General features: G+C 40.8%; 1 protein-coding gene across 11 annotated transcripts in view; it reads left to right on the forward strand.

The window, feature by feature from the left end:
• CDC42BPA (CDC42 binding protein kinase alpha) overlaps positions 1–12,716 on the forward strand; it is a 189,121-nt gene that overhangs the window by 67,049 nt on the left and 109,356 nt on the right. For all 11 annotated transcript variants that reach the window (XM_070401243.1, XM_070401236.1, XM_070401237.1 and 8 more), the window contains exon 5: positions 833–981. In XM_070401243.1, the coding sequence (XP_070257344.1) occupies positions 833–981 (149 nt within the window). The remainder of the gene's footprint in view (positions 1–832; positions 982–12,716) is intronic.

Below are 12,716 nucleotides of genomic sequence, written 5' to 3' on the forward strand. Positions count from 1 at the left end.
TTCCATGTTTCCGTGCGTGTGTGTTGAGCGTCTGTCCCCTGGTGGACAGTGTGCGTCATAGCTATTGGTTGAACAGTCACTTAGGCTTTTATATATATAGATAAAAGACATCTTTGTCTTGTCACTTAAGAAATTCTAAGAGTTTTCAGGTTCTCTGCTCTGTGCCGATAGATAGATGGATAGATAGATATTTCTTATTATAAATCTCAGTATTAGACACAAACTCATAATAGTCCATATCTAAAATTAGTTGCCTTCTGTTTATATGTACCCTAGAAAGGTCCATTCTGATATTTGTGCACGATTAGAAATGGGAAGAGAAGCATAGGTATCGTGAGAATTACTGTATTCTTTGTTGCAGTGGTTTTCAAATGCTTATCCAGCTGCTCATTATAATGAAGTTTTTACTGCTCCAAGATGAAATAAGGAAAATGTAGTGATGATGAAAATGAATTTATTCAACATAAAGAACTGTATTATATTCTGAGTTTTTGAAATGAACTTTGCAGAATTAAAATGTTCATTCTTCAATGAAATGTTGGTAAAACTATGGTGTATTATTGGAGGTCATAACGTTGTTACTTTGCAAAATACAATAATAAAACAACAGTAATCCTATGTTGTTCCCTGCCCCAGTTTTTAAAAATGTATTTTACTGCTTTATGACTTTTACAAGTTTTGTAATGACTGCTGATGATAATCTTATGTAGCTTCTTGTTAGTTGACAACAAAATTCTTTTACTTAGTGCTGTTTGACCTTGGGTTACATTAAATATACTCTTTTTCACCCTTTTAAAAATTTATTGTGTACATTTTATTGTTTCTTTCCAAGTATCTAGTTATGGATTATTATGTTGGTGGGGATTTGCTTACTCTGCTCAGCAAATTTGAAGATAGATTGCCTGAAGATATGGCTCGATTTTACTTGGCTGAGATGGTGATAGCAATTGATTCCGTTCATCAGCTGCATTATGTACACAGGTGAGTAAGATGTTCTTTCATTGTCTCGTGATATCTAGAAGCAGAGGTCTATTTATACCAGATTTATTGGGGACTAAGATACGTTTCTCATCAATCAAAGTATTTATTCTGCAGTGGTTTTAATGGTTTTGCCTCTCCAAGGCACATCACATCCCTGAATATGGTACACAGTAATGAGATGAACTAAGGTGAACAATTTGTATAAGATCACTGGTAATTTATGCTGTGTTCAATATAGGATGATATTCCTTATCACCTTCTTTATTTTTATATTTGCCTTATTTTCTCCATTAGATTTTAAGCTCCTGGAGTTATAGACTAGTATTTTCCTGTTGTGCTCAGTGGATGTATTGTATTATTCCTCTCTAGTGGTTTTCTTTTCTAGACCTGGAGCATTATGTTGTTGCAAGGTTTCCTTACTGGGTGTGGATTAATAGGTTGCTGCAGTGTAGTACTCTTATCATTAAATCATATTTTAGGAACAGTTGTTGTTATCTGGTATTTAGGCTAAATTATATTTAAATTTCAAAATTGGTTGCATCAGTTACTGTTGAATAGTGTCCACTGGCTTTTATTTTCTCAGTCAAGTTCTTTACCTAGTCATTTCTTTCCCTTTCACCTCATTCCATAATGGATTTAGATAACTTTTTTTTTTAATATATATTTTATTGATTTTCCACAGAGAGGAAGGGAGAGAGATAGAGAGTTAGAAACATCGATGAGAGAGACATCGATCAGCTGCCTCCTGAACATCTCCCACTGGGGACGTGCCCGCAACCCAGGCACATGCCCTTGACCGGAATCGAACCTGGGACCCCCCAGTCCGCAGGCCGACGCTCCATCCACTGAGCCAAACCGGTTTCGGCAAGATTTAGATAACTTAAAGTAAGAATGTGTACAATAAAGTGGAGGACTAAAATATGTGGAGGACTAAAGAGTCGTGAGATTGAAATTATATTTAAAAGTAAAGAATCTAAAACAGGATAAAATAACTAATGAACAGACATTGTCAAGTTATGTTTTCATGTTTTTCATGCATACTTTTACTTCTTTTCTGGCATAGTTAATTCATGTGAAAATGTGCAAATTTCAGATTAGACTAAGAGTGTAAGGGTGCAGACACACTAGCTCTTTGTTGAATAGAATCTCTCTCTGAAGGCACATTAAGCTGGTTTCATGGGACTTATTGGTGTATGTGTGCTCTCCTGTGTTTGTTTTAAAGTTAAGTACTGACTTGAACAAATTCTTGGAGTGGAATGTGTTTTTTGAAGTAATCTCTCCTTACCCTAGTTCAAAAATAAGACAAAAACTAAAAACAATTCACTCATTCATGGCTTTCTTCATAACTCCCATGTTTCCCCAGTGGAATTTGTTCCATATTCAAGGTTTGTGATTGCAGTTTTATTGACCTCATCTACTTACTGTTAACATTTTATAGATTATGTTTAACTCTAAAAATGTACTGATGCATGCCCTAACTGGTTTGGCTCGGTGGATAGAGCATTGGCCTGCAGACTGAAGGGCCCCAGGTTCAATTCCAGTGAAGGGCACATGCCTGGGTTGCGGGCACATCCCCAGTAAGAGGTGTGCAGGAGGCAGCTGGTTGATGTTCCTAACTCTCTATCCCTCTCCCTTCCTCTCTGTAAAACATCAATAAAATATATTTCCAAAAATAAATAAATAAATAAATAAATAAATAAATAAAGTACTGATGCATTATAGGAGATGGATCCAACCTATCTTAATAGGGTTTGTTGGGGGAAACCCACGGAATTCAGTTCTGGAGAGTTTTCCATCCCTGATCCCCTGAGCTTTTTATGAAGGAAGGTATGTGCTGGCTGGCCTCTGCCAGGGCTTTGGGCTGATTCATCTTTCAGTGTGGATTTGTGGTGTGATTCGGCAGGTATCTTCTTGGTAGATGTAAAATCATTACACTTTTACAGTGGGATAGAAATGCTTCGTGGCATGAAGCTAATATAAAACCGCTCTTAGTCTCTCCCAGGCTGGAGTCCCATTTCAAAATTGTCATTTTTCATACTGCTAATGGAGGAGGTAATTTTATTATAGTCTGAAATTAATAAAGAGTAGATAACATTATAGTTAAAATTTGTTAGCTATAGGTGAACTCAGGCTGTGCACCATTATTGAAATTATGTTACATAAGGACAGTCACTGTATTACAGTGCATTTGATATTTCAGTGACTGTGAGGATTTGGGGCCAACTTCAGAAATAGCGGGAACAATTCCAAAAGACCACCCTTACGTCTGACACCAATTGCAGATTTGGGTGGTTCCCAAAACCACCCTCAGTTTCCAGAACTTGCAGGGTCGCACAGAATTCACTGAAAGCTGTGCTTAGAGTTACAGCCTATTGATGGAAAGGGTGCAGATGGAACCCACCAGGAGAAGCAGCACACAGGGCAGAGTCCAGGAGAAGTACCAGGCGCATCCGTGTGCGCAGTAGCGTGGAGTGTTGCCAACAAGGAAGCACACTTGAGCTTTTGTTTTCCAGCGTTCTGGGGAGTCTCAGCATATTGCTTGCATTACTGACCATTAGTCTCTAGCCCTTCCCAGAGGTTGGGGTGGTACCTTTAGTTTCAGAAGTAAAACAGATACTCCATGTCCCCTGTAAATTACATCTCTCATAAATCACAGTGCTAGACTGCTTGGTGGCCAAGTCCCTAGGAAAACAAAGATACTTCTGTCTGGCCTGATATTCCAGGAGCCTCAGGATCACCTCCCATTGCCTGAGGGCAAAGGCCAGGCCTCTCTTTGGGTGAGATTAGTTTTTCGATATACAGTACACCCATTGGCCTCTAGTGAGGGCTTTTTTTTGTTCATCCTCACCCCAGGATATTTTTCCATTGATTGTTAGGGAGAGAGGAAGAAAGAGAGAGAGAGACAGAGAAACATCAATGTGAGAGAAATACATCGATTGGTTGTCTCCTGAATGCCCCAATCAGGGCTCAGGCCAGGGAGGAGCCTGCAACCGAGGTACATGCCCTTGAACCAGAATCGAACCCGGCACCCTTTGGTCTGCAAGCTGATGCTCTATCCACTGAGCCAAACCAGCTAGGGCTAGTGAGGGCTTTCTTACAAAAAAAAATCATATTTGTCTGGCTAATCTACATTTCATATAGCCTTTATATGATGGACACAACAGCAACATCAGTGTAAATATGCCTGTCACGTGGAGGAGGCAGCTTGCACTATTTGTTTTCAAGAGTTGTGTTAACTTTGGAATATGAAATTGGATTTACCAAAGAAAAGTCAGGTGAATAAGTATACATTTTTTAAACAAGTTGATTTCAGTGAAGACAGGAGTGCTTAGATAAAATAACAGTTCACAAATACATTTTAAAGCAATTTCAGAAGAATACAGTTTTGTTATATCCACCTTTTCCATTCCAGGCATAATATTTACAATAATAATGCTCTGGTACTGACAGTCCGGAGAAGTATTAAAGTAAGAACGACCCACAGAATATTGGCCTTTCAACATGGCCATTGTTTTGGAATGCTTTTTATCCTTAATACTATAAGAAAAAATGTATCATTATAAATATTTTGACTGAGAGTTTTAAAATAATACTGTTCCTTTTAAGCCAAATGTAATTTGCTTTTGATTGGGGACAAGGAAAATTACTGATTTTAAAAACTTCAGTGAATGATAATTGGTATGATTGGTATGATTCATATTCAAGTTAGGAAGAAACTTGAGTAATGTTTTTACATTGATAATGTAGAGATTTTATCTCTTCTAAACATTTCTCTTTCATTGTTTTCATTGATTTTCAAGGTTAGAATTAATGTTTCGCCTGAATTTCCCTTCTCCTTTTTATTTTATTTTTTAACTTTTTTTGTTAACCCTTGCCTGAGGATATTTTCCCATTGATTTTTAGACAGAGGGAAAGGGAGTCAGTGGGACAGAGAGAAAGAGAAACATTGATGTGAGAGGGACACATCAATTGGTTGCCTCCCACTGGGGATTGAACCTGCAATGGAGGTAAATGCCCTTCACCAGAAGCGAACCAGAGACCTTCCATCCATAGGCCAATGCTCTATCCACAGCCAGACAGGATAGGTGTTGGGGTCCAACCCCAGCAGGTCCAGGGGTTCCCAAAGGTGTGGACAGAGTCGACGAAGAAGAAATGACACAGAGACAGCGTTCAGTTGATCAGCAGCCTAGCCAGGTTCTCCAGCCAGGTTCTGTCTTTATTCTCCTGTTACATCTGTATTTATACCAGTTGATTTTAATCCTATCCATTCTATTCCAAAGGTTAGGGCATTTGTTATCTCCATTCCAAGGTCACTAACTACTCTATTGTTCTGTTAAGCTACAAGGAAGTAACTGAAGAAGATTATCCTAAGTAAAGATTATGTAGCTTAAGCCTGATTGTTCGTAGTTAAAGTGATTAACTACCCGCCCAGCACTTAGTTAAGGGGTTTTACTGATTTATTCCCTTCCTTAGTCCTGTTAAGCCCTAACTCCAGGGAAAAATCCCCACCTAGGAAAACAACCTTTCTCGGAGAGGTGACCTTGGTTAAAACACATAGCGCTAAGAAGGTGAGCAAACATATTGAGAACAGTATGCCATATACGCCAGGTCCCTTAAACATATGCTGTGCAGATGTTTCTTCCCTGCAGCGACTGTGTCAAGCAGCAAGGATGGACCAGCTTCCAGCAGATAGGGCTTTTCTACCCCTTTTATTGACAATACTTGATATCTGGTTGGCTGGCTGCCACCTTAATTGCAAGATGTCACAGACTTGAGTGGTTCTGAATCCCAGACATTACTTTGCTTCTTCTATCAGAATGTGGAGTTTTGCTGGCCTGTTGTCCTGTTTATCCGTTGCTGTATAATGTGTTTTCTAGAAGCAGGCACAGAGATAGAATGTGTAACGCAAGGTGCATTAACACCTGTGGAAGGGTGTTGGCAGAAGCAGGATTAGAAAGGGGGAGAAGCCAGATTGCATGGCAGGCCAGACCTCAGCCAGCCCCACTAGGCATCCTGGAGAGTTTGTGGCCCATCAGAGTTGTGCTCATTTAGCCAAATGTAAATGTAGGTCTTTACATTTCCGTATCAGTCACTCAGTGGCTGTGGCTGTCCAAGAAGACGCCTTCTGGTGGAGAGGCTCTCTGGGAGCTGTCTGCTGACAAGAGGACCAAGCCCTCCATCGAAGGAGAAGCAGCACGTCTGTGTCCACCGCAGACCCTGGAATGTAGTGACTAATAGAAGACAACAGTCACTCTTTGCTCACGAGTCTGCAGTTTGGACAGGATGAGGCAGGGACTGCTCTCTCTCTGCTCTTTAGCATGAGTTGTAGTGACTCACCTGGGATGGGAAGATCAACTATCACGATGGCTCACTCAGATAGGTGGTGTGGCTCATCAGCTCGGGCTTTAGCCAGGGATCTAGGCCTGGGGCCTTTGTTCTTTTTACATGGGCCTTGCCAGGGCTGCTTGACAGTTTTTTTGTTTTGGTTTTGGTTAATAAAATACCCAAGGATATTTTTTCCAGAGAGAGTGGAAGCAAGGGAGAGAGGGGGAGAGAGAGAAACATCGATGTGCGAGAGACACATTGATTGGTTTCTTCCTGCAGGTGCCCTGACTAGGGCTGAGGATCGAACGTGCAATCCAGCTACGCGCCCTTGACCAGGAATTGAACCCGAGACCCTTGGGCAGGGGGTAAAGGGGGGGTGCTTGTAACCAGTGAGCACACCAGCCAGGACTGCTTGAGTTTCTTAACAAAATGCTGACTAGGTTCTAAGAGCAAGTGTGTTGTCGATATGTAAGTGTAACCATCTTTCTACCTAGGTTATATTTGGGATCTCTTTCCATCCTGTACTCCAGTGAGCACATTCTTAGGAGATAATGAAGAGCATTCTTTACTCAGTAGCTGCATCCACATCTCCCTGACATTTGTGGGGATTTGAATCTGGTCTGCCTCACTTTGCCAGCGCTTCAGAAACCTGGCGTGCAAAGAGAACCGGAGCCATCTCCGCATAGGTTAGGCCCAGGTCACGCCAGACCTGGTCTCCTTTCTCCCAGACGCTTTTCTTTTGGTCACTCTGAAATTAGATTGAGATGGAAATAATCATCTGGAAGGAAAAAGGAAACTTCAGAAGGTCAAGCTGCAGTGTGGTTGAAAAAGAAGGAAGGGATGTGTTTTCTTTGTTTGAGGTGATAAAGTACATGGACGTAACATAAATTTTAGGCCTTTCTCATGCCCAGTAATTTAGGTCATATTTAGTATCAGCTAGATGGAAAATCACATTTCCTCCTCCCATGAGTACTCTAAGTTATACCTCATATCAGTATTATACTTTGTTCCCAAAATAAAAATAGAACATAAATATTTGCAAACCCAACCGGTGGCTAGAGGGCTAACTCACATCCTCCTGAGCTTCTGATGCAGAAGTGCAGGAGAGTGCTCCTCTCCTGTTGGCCATTTTAGGAACAGAGGGACTTGTTGTTCAGCCATGGAATAGACCGAGTGGGATGTGGAGTGCGTCAGAAGGCAAGATAGTACGGATATGAAAGGTATAATTTAATTCCTGTTGGACAGAGACCAATTAGGGTTTTCATTATAAAATTATTGTGTCTGTCTATGATCTTGATATCCATTAATTAACTGTCTTGACTGAAAAATATTGCTGACTGCAGATGATCATAGTGGCTTAGTCAGAATATTTTCATATTCTTGGATTGACTCAGTCGTTATATACATGTATTTTTGATTTTTAATTAATTGTAATCAAGCAATACTGCATGTAATTAAAATAACACTCAGCTAGTGTAGAAAAGATTATATTGAAAAATAGTGCCCCTCCATACCTCTTATGTTTGCTTTCCAGTGGCAAGCACATTGAACTCCTTTAAGCTATTTTTTCCTGCTTTTTAACCTCATATCTCTAATAACCCGATATCTAAAGCTGATATCTCTTAGTATAAATTTTAGACATACAATATTTGCTCTTTAGAATTGATTATATTTTTTATTAGGAAGAGTTGTTGAATTTAGTAAATACTTTTTTCAGTGAAATAGGAATTGATGGATGCTTCCTTAACATGCTGTATGTGTATCTCACCCCTTAGAAGTCAAGCATCATGCTTACTAGGTAACATTACTAAAGTCAGGACGCAACAAAGATGTATATTGTCACCAATAATGTTTTACATTGTACCGGAGATACTAGCTAAATTAGGCAAACGACAACATTAGACATGTAAAAATAGTAAAATTATTACATTTATAGATGATATACATGGAAAATCAAATAGAATTAACCTAAAAACTACAAAGGTAAAAAAGTTCAAAAGTTCAAGAAGGATATCAATAGCTTTTGTAGTCTTAATTCATGGAGTAAATATTTACTGCACATGACAGTGGGTCAGGCTCTTTTCCAGGTGCTGAGGATCTAGTGGTCAACAAAACTGGCAAAAATTCCTGTTTTTGTGAAGTAGTTTCTAATCTAGCAACAATCAATAATTATAAAAAGATTTAGAAGAAAAGGTTCCATAATGTCTTAAAAATATGGAATATTAGGGATATATTTACTAAGAAATATATAACTATATAGTGAGGAAGACTGTTCCCATCAGATATTAAAATTTGTCTTTAATAATTAAAAATATATTTCTACCGTGTGAAAAGATAGACTAATGGAACAGAATTGAAAGTCTTATAATAGCCCCAATTACTTACATTCATTAACGTGATTAAGGTCAGGTCTCAAATCAGAGGTTAAATGCATGGTGTGTGGGAAAAATAAAACTAGATCATATCTTTCATGATATACCAGGAAGAACTCCAAATGTAAAAAAGTTAAACTTAAAAGTGTTCCCATGGAATGAAACATGGGATAATTCTTTTGCAATTTCAGTGACAATAAAATATTTCTAATTGAGTCAAAATCCACAAAAGCATAAAAGAAAATATTGATGAATTCAGTACACAGACAAAAGAGTGCATGGGAGGAGAAGTCTGTAAACAAACTCAAAAAACAAATGCTCACTGCAGGAAAAAGATTTGCAACTCACATAGTGGACAAAGAGTAGTCTTCCTAACATAGAAAGTACTAGAGACCTGGTGCACAACATTCGTGCACTGGGGGTGGGGGGAGAGCCTCAGCTCGGCCTGTGCCCTCTAGCAGTCTAGGATCCCTTGGGGGATGTCCGCCTGCTGGCTTAGGCCCACTCCCCACAGCAGTTGGACATCCCCCAAGGGGTCCTTAGCGCTGCAGTGGAGACAGGAGAGGTTCCCACCACCACCACTGCACTCGCCAGCCACGACCCCGGGGTGGGAGCACACTGACCACCAGGAGGAAGCTCCTGTGTTGAGCCTCTGCCCCCTGGTGGTCAGTGCGTGTCATAGTGACCAGTTGTTCCGGGACCTGGGCTGCTTCCCTCTTCCAGCTGCCTGAAGGCACCCGGGACCTGGCTGGCTTCCCTCGGGCTGCCTGCAGGCACCCAGGACCCAGGCTGGCTTCCCTCCAGCCCTGGCTTCTTCAGGAAGGACATCCAGAAGATGTCCAGTCTAATTAGCATATTACCCTTTTATTATTATAGACTAGAGGCTCGGTGCACAAAAATTTGTGCACTCGGGGGGGTCCCTCAGCCTGGCCTGTGCCCTTGCAGTCTGGGACCCCTTGGGGGATGACCACCTGCTGCTTTAGGCCCGCTCCCTGGGGAATTGGGCCTAAGCTGGCAGTCAGACATCACTCTGGCAGCCCGGGACCCCTCGGGGGATGTCCACTTACCAGCGGGGAGCAGGCCTAAGCTGCAGTCGGACATCCTTAACGCAGCAGAGGAAGTGGGAGAGGCTCCTACCACCACCGCTGTATTGGCAGCCATCAGCCTGGCTTGTGGCTGAGCAGAGCTCCCCCTGTGGGAGCGCACTGACCACCAGGGGGCAGCTCCTGCATTGAGCGTCTGCCCCCTGGTGGTCAGTGTGTGTCATAGTGACCAGTCATTCCCAGTCTTTCTGTTGTTAGGGTCAATTTGCATATTACCCTTTTATTATATAGGATAGAGGCCTGGTGCACGGGTGGGGGCTGGCTGGTTTGCCCTGAAGGGTATCCCAGATCAGGGTGGGGGTCCCGCTGGGGTGCCTGGCCAGCCTGGGTGAGGGCTGATGGCTGTTTGCAGCTGATCACACCCCCTTCAGGGTTAGGGTCCCCATTGGGGTGCCTGGCCAGCCTGGGTGAGGGGCTGATGGCTGTTTTCAGGCTAGCCACACCTCCTTCAGGGTGGGGGGTCCCCACTGGGGTGCCTGGTCAGTCTGGGTGAGGGGCTGAGGGCCATTTTCAGACTGGCCAAGCCCCCAGGCGATGGAAGCTCCCAGCCTCTCCTTTTTTCCTTTTTTTTTTTTATTCTGGGATTTATTTACCTTCTATAATTGAAACTTTGTTGCCTTAAGTGGAGCTCAGAGCCGGCTCCTGCTTGCTCCAGCTCCATGGCCACGGCTGGCTGGAAGCAGGTATCTGGGGTTTATTTATCTTCTATAATTGAAACTTTGTTGCCTTCGGTGGAGCTCAGAGCCGGCTGGGAAGCTTGGCTTCCTCCATCACTGGAGCAACCAAGCCTCCTGCTCGCTTCTGCTCCGTGGCTGCCGGCCGCCATCTTGGTTGGGTTAATTTGCATATAGTTGCTCTGATTGGCTGGTGGGTGTGGCTTAAGGCATAGTGAAGGTATGGTCAATTTGCATGTTTGTCTTTTATTAGATTAGATTAGATCACAATAAAGCTGAAAAAAAGTGAATAAAGGGTAAATTAGAAGACTACATTAGTACTAAGTAGTTTTTGGGTTTTTCTAATAACGAAGAAAGACAATATAAACAATGTGAAAAAACAAGCCCTCATGCTGGGAGAAGAGATTTGTAACACATGCAACTAAATTTGAATAAACAGAATTCTAGATTAACCAAAACATACAATACACACAGAGTACAAAAGAGTTGGAAAGATATCAACTCATTTTACAGAACAGGAATCTAAGATGACTATTGATAATATAAAAAAGATTCTCAGCCTTACCAGTTATCCTGTCAGTAAAGTTGGAGATGTACATATCTTTCATCTCTGCAGTTTCACTTCTGCATGCACAACTGAGAGAAATGTTCACACATGAGCACTAGGAGACATTCATACAAATATTCATCTCAGCATTTTGTGTAATCGCAACGTAAAAGTCTAAAACAATCTAAAATTGTTGGAAACAATCTAAATTTTATAAGCAGGGGGAATTGAGAAATAAATTTGATATATGAAAGTATTCCATATAGAAATGAAAATTAATGAACTAGAGCAAAATTTATCAGCATGGAAAAATTTTAAACATATTAGAATAAAACCAAGTTGCAAAACACTACACACAGGCTTGTATTAGTTACAAAGTTTAAAGACATTCAGAAAAATACAGAGTCCTATGGTGGCATTGGTATATATTAATCCTACAGTAAAATGTATGCATGGACAGTGGTCTGGATTTGACCTGTGAGTCATAATTTGCCAACCTGTGATGTATGACACACTCAAAGGAATTACTTCAGTAGTTAAGGTATTAATAATATTATCCCCTCTTACAGGTGGGAAAATTGAGGTTTAGAGGCCTCAACTGGCATCATTTGGGTTAAATTATAATAACCTTACCATGCTCCCATTAACCACACGGCAATATAATTTTTTCGTGTATGTAATGCTTATAGAAGACCCTTTTCCTTTCTCTAAAAGTAGAGTGAATTGTGAAGGTCTAATCTTACAGTTTTTCACAATTATAATCTTTAATAGTATGTTTAGAAACTGCATTGCTGGGTCGTCTTTAAAAAAATTATTTCATGTATGATTTTCCTAGGTTTGCAACATGTTTTATTGTTCAAATGGAGAAACATATAAAAACTGGTTTGATTTAGTTTGTTATTAGATATGGATATCTTATAAGCCAGTTACTAATAATAGGTACCTTTATATAATATGCATTATTATTAAGCAGTTGTTTGTTGTTTTCTAAAGTCCCTTTTATGAAGCAATTTCTTTGTTTTGTCATGACCTGCAGTAATTGAGAATTTACTTACATACATTTACATTCAAGGTTTAGAAGTACATTTTTCCCTGTTTAATTTCATGGGCTAGAAGTTAGTAGGTATCAAGTAATTATGGCTCTTCTCTTTATGCCAGGGGTGGGGAACATCATTTGGTCTGGGCCTGCCAAGGCATTAGGGGTGAGTTAATTAAATGTTTGACCAAATTAGCAGGCTAATTTTTTAAAATTCTTTTTTAAAAAAATTCTTTATTGTTGAAAGTATTACATAAGTCTCCTTTTCCCCCCATTGACCTATCCCCAGCCGTTCCCACCCCCCAGCACATGCACTCCTCCCCGTACTGTCTGTGTCCGTGGGTTATACTTATATGCATGCATACAAATCCTTTGGTTGCTCTCTTACTCCCCCCACCCCAATTTCTTAAAATCAGGTTGCTGATAATTTTGTACGGCCCCTGAATGATGTTATAAACACCCAAGTGGCCTTGGCAGGAAAGAGGTTCCCCACCCCTGTTTATGCAGGAAGTAGGACTACTGCAGGCGTGTTGGAATATGTGCAAGTTTAAAGGTGGGGAATAAAAATTGTCACAGTGCATTTTATCTCCAGGAGAAGACTGAAATGACCTGTGTTCAAGAAAGTTTTAATATGAACCAGAGCCAGGATTTGAACCCATAAAGTACTCAAATAGATGT

This window comes from Myotis yumanensis, unplaced genomic scaffold (genome assembly GCF_028538775.1).
Source record: "Myotis yumanensis isolate MYYU_CA2020_CCGP unplaced genomic scaffold, mMyoYum1.0.hap1 SCAF_22, whole genome shotgun sequence".
Lineage (NCBI taxonomy): Eukaryota > Metazoa > Chordata > Mammalia > Chiroptera > Vespertilionidae > Myotis > Myotis yumanensis.